At 36.4% G+C, this 9,943-nt stretch overlaps 1 protein-coding gene across 2 annotated transcripts; it reads left to right on the top strand.

The window, feature by feature from the left end:
- The first annotated feature begins 1,870 nt into the window (after window positions 1-1,870).
- Window positions 1,871-9,943, top strand: LOC110465742. 2 transcript variants are annotated; one of them, XM_021521776.1, is made up of 4 exons: window positions 1,871-2,248; window positions 2,674-3,406; window positions 7,929-8,732; window positions 8,979-9,943. In XM_021521776.1, exons 1-4 carry the CDS (start codon window positions 1,904-1,906, stop codon window positions 9,503-9,505), a joined length of 2,409 nt encoding a protein of 802 aa, XP_021377451.1. In that variant the 5' UTR covers window positions 1,871-1,903; the 3' UTR covers window positions 9,506-9,943. The 2 variants fall into 2 exon arrangements, with proteins under 2 accessions (XP_021377451.1, XP_021377461.1); XM_021521786.1 differs by having other exon boundaries at window positions 2,115-2,252.

Below are 9,943 nucleotides of genomic sequence, written 5' to 3'. Positions count from 1 at the left end.
CTATTAACAGCTAAGGTCATTTAAGGACGGCCTCCCCTGTGTGCAAGATGCATGCGTGTAGTGTATGTGTGTGTATTTTGGGAGGCTGCGATATGTTCGTGTTTGTCTTCTTGTGATAGCGCGGAACTGATGCCGACTTTATAGTGCTACCTCACTGAAACATACTGCCGAAGACACCCAGCAGGACGCCCCACCCGGTCACATTATACTGACAACGGGCGAACCAGTCGTCCCACTCCTAATTTGCTGAGCGTTAAGCAGGAGTAGAAACTACCATTTTTAAAGACTTTGGTATGTCTCGGCCAGGGGACAGAACCCAAAGCCTTCCTCACAGGGGCGAACGCTCAACAAATGGCCAAAAGTGAGGCATTGTCAAGGGAGACATTAGGAAGAAGAAAGTTATTTAGAAAGGAGAGAAGAGATAAGGTCCCAAATTTAGTCGCCTCTTACGATCATGCAATTGGGGGCAGCAGGTACAATTATTACGCCCTACCTGCAGGGGAACATTTATTTAAGACATTGAGAACGACTTGTTCTCGCGTAAGGTGACGTCCTGAATCGGAAATAGTAGACACACACAGGTGTTACGCGGAAGAAAAAAGTCCGTCATAAAAAAATCATTATAGAATTATGAAAAAATACAGTTAGGGATTACAGCACCATTTTAAGCGTAAATGTCCATATTTGGAGGTCAGTGACGATACTGTTGTTTCGATAACACTTTACCTTTCTACGTAGTTTTAAGGGGTATGGTATTTACGTTTTTCACAGACCGAGGATCTCGATGAACACTAGGTTAGGCCTACAGTTGACTTTTTATAAATGGAGAAATATACAAGGTAGTGGATTATAAATGATTAACAGTTTAGCCCACAATGATTTCAGGTTTGTTGTTCAAACAATGTTCTAATCTCTCGCATGTGCCCAACACTTACCTTAGCCATCATATGGGTCTTACAAGCCTTCCAGCTCCTGTCCTTTGGAATTTTGTTCCCAGGGGATAACAGAACGATATTATTAAAGTGCTCACTATGAGAAAATTGTTCTCGCGACGAACCTTGAAAACACAGTGTTATAATCTATAATTATTCCAGCAACTGAAGATGTTTTTGTATACAGACAATGTTTTGAATTGAAACGATAATTAACCGCTCGTTATAAAAAAAAAAAATTTGGCCGTTTAAATATTACGTATTTTCTGATTATCAACTTGCACAGATTTGCTAATTAATGTACATTCAAGACACTTTTTTAAAATAGAATACACATTTGCTTCAAGATACCTTTTTACGTATGATGAACCTGCATAATAAGAAACCGTAGCAAGAACTTAAATATAGATTTGGATGATGTACATATAGCACTGGAAGCATAAAAAGTAGGTATTCCCCTTCTAATTAATTTTCCCGATTGAAAGTAATAAAGAGAAACCAATATGGAAGGAATGGTGTATCTTACATTCCCCATTAACGTGTCAACTATTTGTATTATCGGGGGACAAAAATATTATATTTTATTCATCTAGACTCAATATCAAAACACATTTCCCACGTAGAATAAACATGTTTTGGGCCATGTGTCAGATATTTTCTATTTACTGCTGAGAATACCGCCAATCCAACCAAATCAAACTCAAAAAAGAAGAAAACGTAGGCAAACTATTGGCAATGAAAAAATTGATAATAAGACAATTTGTGTTTTCTTCGGTGTATTTAGGGATTTACAACATTATTAATTATATGGCAGTATACAATTTACAACCATTCTATTTGTTTAATTGTACTTTGACTTTGAAGTCAACCTTCTGAAGTTTTGGTTACTATGGTAAAAATTAACTATTTCTTTTTTTTTGATAGAATAACGCTAAACACATCAAAGGACTACACCAACTTGAACCACAATAATGGCAGATTTTGTGATGAAACCCTTCAATCCCAGCTCCCAGACGCTGAAAATGAAACCAACATGTCATTTCTCAGCAAGAGTTAAAAAGGTCAAAAACCGTCTGACGGAGTACAGGCATGACATTATACATACATTATTATCATCGCTACAAGAATCCATGAAATTACAGCAAAAATTTCAAGATGCTTTGCTAGAGTATGACGTCGAAGTCGTGTCGGTGAGCGAGGATATACAGGAAACATTCGACTATATAAGGAGGAAAAGCAACGCCGGGGGCAACGTTCTCGCTCATGTCCGTCTGGAAGTTGAAACAAGAGATCGCCGCCTTAGGCTCACGAGTAAAGTATGTAGGTGTAACGTTAAAATCGTTGTTTTGAAAACAATTATATAACGTAATCATGCAAGCTAGTTTCATAAATATGGCCAATCATTTATACTAGAAATACTTACATGAATATTACTTAGAAAAAAATTGACATGGTTTGACAGTTTTCATGAATAAGATTACATGAAGACGAGGCTCCCAGTAAAAGTTTACGACTTTCACCTTTCATGCCTGCCGTTAATATCGATGGCAGCTCGGCCAATTATGTTTGCATAAATGTTGTCATTGGCTAATAGTCTACATGAAGAAAACCAGAAACTTGCTTTATTCCAAAAGAACGTAAATGTGATCTGTTGAATAAGTGTAATCAGTGTTATCAACAAAAAAGAAGAAAATTGTTAAAAGAAATGTTAATTTTAGTTACCATATTTTATAATTTTCAGAATAACCATTTGCTGGAAGAGGATTTTCCTTGTGAAGTCCTATTTGATATTCAAGAGGCAGGTGTTACATTGGATGAAACAGTTTCTGCGAGACTTACAGAATTTCAGCCACTTGCCATAACAAAACAACGAAGTGAAGTGATCAACAGTTGGTTAGAGAAATATCAAGAAGCTCTACGGGACATCAACGTTGTGTGCCAAAACAAAAACAAAATAAGCGAAATCGTTAGTAGCCTAATCAAACAGCATGTTACTGAAGATGATTTAATGAATTGCTTAAATTTCGGAAAAGACGTTTTTTCAATGAAACAGCAAAACGGCAAAACCGTAGAAAACTGTGTTGATGAAATCATTCGCAAGTTCTCTCAAATCATTGGTGAAAAGTTATCGCAAAAAATGAATGAATTGATCTGCGATAAGGTGGACAAAGTGGTGATATGTAAGCAGATGATATTTCGCATGGAAGATAAATATGGACGTGAATTCTGTGACAGAATCATCAAAATGATCAAAGTAAAAAAATATTTTAAAAACACAAATTGGGGAGACAGCCGTGAGGACATTGCGTCAACGTTGCCCTCAATATTGAAAGCAATTGATGCAGATATCAAAGCAATGCTTACTGAGTCGATGCACAATTTGCATATGTACATCAAAAGCGTTTTAGAAGAAGAGATCATAATTGTTCAGGAGGAGAAACTTCTCATTCCGGACGTCGTGGAAAACCATCAACGTAAGTGAAATTCATCAAAACAATGATATCCATGTATAGTTATCTTCTGTAAGGATGTCCCTTTAAAGCAACAAAACGAATACACGCGAATAGAAGTGATCGACATATGTAATCAACAGATATACACCCATATATATGTATATAGTAAATATTGTGTATGCTCATTTTGATGATTGTTTCATACTGAACATAATCCTTTCTGTATGACTGATATACAATTAACCGGTATACTTACTTCTATATAAATACAGTATGCATTGATCAGCTAGTGTTTGTCAGGTGGCATTGAGTTAAATTCCCAGCCCTTTTCTTCCATGAATCAATTGCTTCTACTTCCTCTTCAAGTATCCAGTTCTGTAACGATAGGTATTCTTTCGTCCATTCTAGCGTCAAAAGTTTCAAATACAAACCAAAATTTTCATTACATAAGTGCTAAATTCATCTCCTCTTCTATCATGTCCGCTACTGATAAATTGTCTATATATCTACGTCGTGCTTTGGACTATTGGCATTTGTTGTTATCTGGAGATATAGAACTGAATCCTGGTCCCATGTCTTCTAGCTCATCTTCCTCATCTATGTTTTCGAATATTAGTGGCCAGCTTGATGCAGTAAGTAATTTTTCGTTTGTCCATCTTAATGTACAAAGTCTCAAACAAAAACTCGATATTCTTTATACCGAGTTAAGTAATATAACAAGGTTATCCTTTACTGTGACATGGTTAAATTTAAGTGATATCTCATCTGACTTTAACCTGCCTGGATATTCTGACCCATTCTGCCACTGTAGACCTGATCGAATGGGCGGTGGTATATCGGTTTATGTAAAATATAATATTCCTGCAAAGAGAAGATCAGATATAGAGATAGCTACCATTGAACGTGTTGGGTAAGAAATTGTACTTGGTTCAGAAAGAATATTGTATGGTACTTTTTATCGGCCTCCAAACTCTCCTGTCATCTTATGGTCCCATATCTCGCATTCTATAGAAAAAAGCGTATAATTCAGGTATTTCTCATATTGTGATAACCGGCGACTTAAATGCAAATGCCCTAGTAGACCACCATTCGTCCCACTTACGCGATATACTTGTTTCCTTTAGGACTCACACAACTAAATCAGCCAATCAGCAAGTGTTTCATACGTTTGTAGTTCCTATCTGAAATAAGATCCGGCTAATTACTGGGCCACTGAAGGAGTTTAATAAGGAACTGATGACAGATATTTAGATAAATGAAATGTTCAGGTATTTAACTTTTGAAAAATGTATACTTTTGATATATGTCCATGTTTGTGTGCGGATTTGCACAGGGACAAAATGTCTGGGGGCGTTTCTGTTTAGGGTCACCGGTTTTACTTGTCAACTTCCGGTTGTCAACTTCTTGGCGCTGTGACACTCCAATATGCCACTAAACCTGCCAAAAAAGTCATTTTGTAGCCTTTGTAAGGTGTGTATTTATGAATCTAGACAGTTGTCACTGGTTTTGAACTTCAAATATTAAAGTTATTAGCTAAAATGTTTGGTAATAACATATAGTAAATGATTAAGTTGTGCGAGTCCTTTAATCTAACTCAGCTTGTTGAATCATCAACTTTTTATACAGAAGCCTCCGAGTCATTGTTAGATATAGTCTGTACTAGTAGTAATTACCTTATTAATAAATGCTATGTTGGAGAAAGCTTCCTTGACCAACCGGTTAGATATCATTGTCCAATTTACTGTTCTTTTAATATTTCAAAACTTAAGCGAAATGTTTGGATTTTTGACCTAGGAAATTACGATTTATTTAGGGAAAAACTAAGCTCAGTTAAATAGAATTTATTGAGTGATTTTCATGATATTAATGATGCTGTCAAACATTTCTTAGACTATTGCTAAATCTTGTATTCCAAATAAAAAATAGTCATCAGATCTAATGAACCCCCTTGGCTATCAAACGAAATAAGGAGATTAATTCGTAAACGAAAGCGCGCTCATAAAAAGCCAAGCGTACCCTTACTGAAGCTCACTGGGCAAAGTTTCGTCGACTTCGTAACAAATGTGTTAAAACAATTAAGCACGCCAAATGAACATATTTTTCTTATTTATGTAGCGAACTTCGCAAACCTTCTAACATTAGTGCTAAACAATGGTGGAAAACTGTAAAGCAACTATTACCTAACTCTGGTAAATTTTGTATACCACCATTGCTTCATAACAATAGCGCTGTCTCAGATGACTCCAATGTAAATCTCCCTAACACTAACGACGAATGTAATAATTCCTTATCTGATATTAACATCCCAGCTAATGATGTCAGAGATGCTATTCTTACCACTGACTGTTATAGGGCCATTGGTCCTGACCTGGTAAATCCTCGTCTTCTTAAAGAGTCAGTAAATATCATATGTGTCCCCTTAAGAAATCTCTTTAACAGGTCAATTAGATCTGGAGTATTCCCATCTGAATGGAAGTTTGCTAACGTCACCCCCGTGCATAAACAAGTCCATATTAACTAATTACAGACCTATATCACTGCTATCGATCGTTGGTAAATTAATGGAAAGATGTGACTTCAAATATGTCTACAATTTTTTGCACACTCACTCCCTCCTATCCCCCCATCAATTTAGTTTTAGGCACGGTGACTCACCAACAAAGCAACTTCTTGCGATCATTCATGATATATATTTAGCTTTCGACAATGGTAAGAAAATACGTATGGTCTTTTGTGAGATTAGTAAAGCTTTCGATCGTGTTTAGCATAAAGGCCTTCTTTGTAAATTATCCATCTATGGGATTCGAAATTCGCTATTAGTTTGGTTTGAAAATTATCTTTCCAATCGAAAGCAGAGAGTTGTCATCAATGGTAAAAATTCAAATTGGTAAAATGTTAAGGCTGGTGTTCCACAGGGCTCAATTCTTGGACCTCTTTTATTTCTGATATATATAAATGACATTGTTAAAAATATACAAGCTAAAATAAAGTTATTCGCTGACGACACCTCTCTTTACGTCACTGTTGATATTACTAGAGTCAGCGCATACATTCTTAATAGTGACCGTACTAAAATTCATAACTGGTCACAAAGATGGTTAGTAAATTTTAACCCTTCCAAATAGAAACCCTGCTCATTAGTAGAAAAAATATTAAACCTTTTCACCCTCCCTTACATATGAACAATACTAACATCTCTGAAGTTACTACACATAAGCATTTGGGTATTATTCTATCTGGAAATGGTCATCGGAATGAACACATCAGTTATTTGATATCTAAGATTTCACCTAAAATAAATATCTTACGTAAATTTAAATTCTCTTTGGACAGGTATAGTCTCCAAACTATGTACTACACTCTTATTCAGTATCTGGAACTCCTTGCCTGTCTATGTCAAGAACGACCCTTCAATTTATAAACTTAAAACCTATCTACGAAAGCCCGCTCACAAAATTCAAATTTTCTACTTTAATGGTACCAGACTGGGGCAGATACATCATGCTAGATTAAGAATGGAGTGTAGTTCCCCTAAGTTTTATCTGTACCAGAGAAATCTAATTGATAGTCCTCTGTGTTCTTGCATGCAAGCAAATGAAACCAATGAACATTATCTATTACATTGTTGTCTTTTTCTCATCTACGTTTACATACATTTAACGAAATCAACCATCCACTCTCATTTGATTTACTTTTGTTCGGGAATGAGGAGCTTACAGATGATGAAAATGCTTTGATTTTTTCATCTGTACAAAACTTCATCATCCATTCTAAAAGATTTGACTAAGTTCTATTCATTATACAACATTCTAGTCTCCCTCGAACTACGTTTAGTAAGTGTATGTTTTAAGTGTTTATATTTCGTTCCATAGAATTCAGTTACTATGCCTTCATGCCTTAAATTAAATGAGATATATTATCGGAAACTGATTTATATAAGTTATTTCATCTTGTTTCCAGATCCCATTCCTCTGTATTTTGTATGTTATGTGGTGCCATGCAACTTAGTGTGGAATGAAATAAAGTTTATATTAACCGGTATAGAGTTTTATAAATTGTGCGAACTTAATTTATAAAAGAGATATTTACGTTTGATCTAAATAAAAAAAACATGTGTCCACAGTACCAAACGATACAACAAAACGAACTTGCAATCACACAGGTCAATTCACGTTCAAACCTAGTGAAATTATTTTGATGTAAAGATTTATATCCTGCGAATTTTTACTTCTGTGGTATCTATTAATTAGCATTACAACTAACGTCATAGGACATAACTCCTCTTGCCTTGCATATGTATAGGATGTTATATAACTCATGTGCGTTAGGCAGTTGCGTAAAGGACGAAGTGTGTTTGTTGACAGTTCATACAATGAGTAATCTCGGTTCATCCGGGCGATACACTCATCAGCCAGTGATGATAAGCACGCAGATACTACAACTACCAAGGCGCTTTCATATAGTTCTGGGGATTCTTATTGATAGTTGTTATCATGCGAGGTCACACTTAATCTATAACACAAAACATGTCTTTATGTTTCAGGTCGCAAATTGACATCTGTTTGTTGCGGTTCGATGGATTCAACCAGATGTTCCATAGGATTCCGAGCAGAAAGCTTTGACAAAATCCACGTCACAATCCATCGAGATATTGATGCAGCTCTTGACAGAAAAACAGTGGAAACAGCTACTTGGGAAACACGATACGTTGATGAGTATATTCACGACAACTGTCTGAAAATGAAAACTGAAGAAAAAAGACGACTGTACAAACTCGTGAACAAATACTCCGAAGATCTGATGAAGAAGCACTCTAACCTCTACAGGATCGGAATAAGTCCTGTTCTATCGCGAAAGAGCGGTATTGTAGAAATGCCATGTATCGTGATGTACTGTTCCTGCAAAGGAATAATACCTCAGGACGAACAAACATTTCGCAGGAAAATAGAAAACACGTTTGTCGACGTTCGAGAAGGATACTTCTCCCTTTTCAGCACTCAAGGTGCACGAGAATACAACGATCCTCTGCGGATCGGTATAAGCATTGGAGGCAAAGGTATACCCGATGCTGGAACTTTGGGTCCATTTGTAGTTGAAGCTGAAAATAAATCTTCAATGGGTTTTCTAACATGTCAACATGTTTTACATTCACCTAAAGTCGGTAGTCAGGTAGTTCAACCTTCCCTTTTACACGACAAGGCAGATAATACAACATGTGGTAAAATCATATCCACGTGTTTGGAAGATATACAATACAAAGAAAAACTCACAAGCATTGATGTTGCTTATGTTGTCATCAATCAACGGATACCGAAAGAATTAATAACCCCAGAAAGATTGATAAATGGTAAGTTATGACATTATAAGTATAGAAAGGGGAAGTCAACAAATTCAATTTCAAACATGTTGATAACAAAAATAATAAAAAGAAATTCATATTTAATTACTTTTGGAAAGTCCATTTTTTATCAAATTGAAATTTTCAAAGAAAACAGTAAATAGTTAATAGTGATATTCTTCATCTTATTAAAACTTTAAAACAAGCTGTTAAGTACACACACCTGAAACACATGTAAACTATTTATCATTGTAGACTTCGGAGGAATTCTTTCAATGGGGGAACCGATCATGCAAATGGAAGAGGATACCATGGTCTATAAACTAGGCTTCGCATCAGGGCTTACAGCAGGGTGCCTTGAAACAATGATGGACGTAGTGAAATGGGGAGTAATGAAGAAAGAAGAACGTCACAATTTATATCTGATATTGAGCGATACAGAGTTTGCTACACATGGTGACTCCGGTTCTGCTGTGTTCGCAGTGAGAGACATGGCTATACGTGTCATTGGAGTATTGTTGGGCGGGTCTGACAACAAAAAAGAATGCTACGTGATGCCGATTGGCGCAGTGTTACAGGCGTTACAGGCTGTGGGGCCACGACTAGAAATTCATCAATTCAATTATGAAACTGGAAGTGGTGTTCACGACTCTGGTGGTGATCCTCCAGGTGATAACGCTAGTAGTTCTCTGTCAGGTGTTGGTGCTGAAGCTGGATGCGCAGGTGGAGACGATTGTCCAGTACTTTCTAGAACTGTGGCGGAATTCGCTTCTTCCAAGTAGGGCGGATCGATTTAATGTTATCATGTCTTGACAGCCATACTGAACGGTGCGTTCGTCATACAATCTATGAACTCGCCATTGACCACACTTTACGCAGTTCAGTGGAACACTGGTAAAGGAGGTTGCGATACAATGGTAATTTTATCTGAATCTGGATTTAGAATATAAATTCAAATCATGTTTAGTCTCCGTTGAGGTGAGGTTTATATTTGAAATTTAAACACTTCAAAATGTTTTGAACATCATCCAATGACAATGATCGAACTGATTCCTTCGCTAATAAAATTATATAAAGTGAATCTGTGATGAATGCTCTACCCGTCCATTGTAGTATGGTGCCGTGACTAGGATCGCGGTGTTGGTTCTTTGTTGTCTTTGAATTATTGCTCGTTTCGTTAAAGGATCCCCTGTACCAAAAACTGTAACTTAGTGTTGGAA

Source organism: Mizuhopecten yessoensis, unplaced genomic scaffold, assembly GCF_002113885.1.
Source record: "Mizuhopecten yessoensis strain PY_sf001 unplaced genomic scaffold, ASM211388v2 scaffold1595, whole genome shotgun sequence".
In the NCBI taxonomy this organism is placed as follows: Eukaryota; Metazoa; Mollusca; class Bivalvia; order Pectinida; family Pectinidae; genus Mizuhopecten; species Mizuhopecten yessoensis.
The sequence above is the reverse complement of the archived record's forward strand: the minus strand, read 5'-3'. Positions and strand labels throughout refer to the sequence as shown.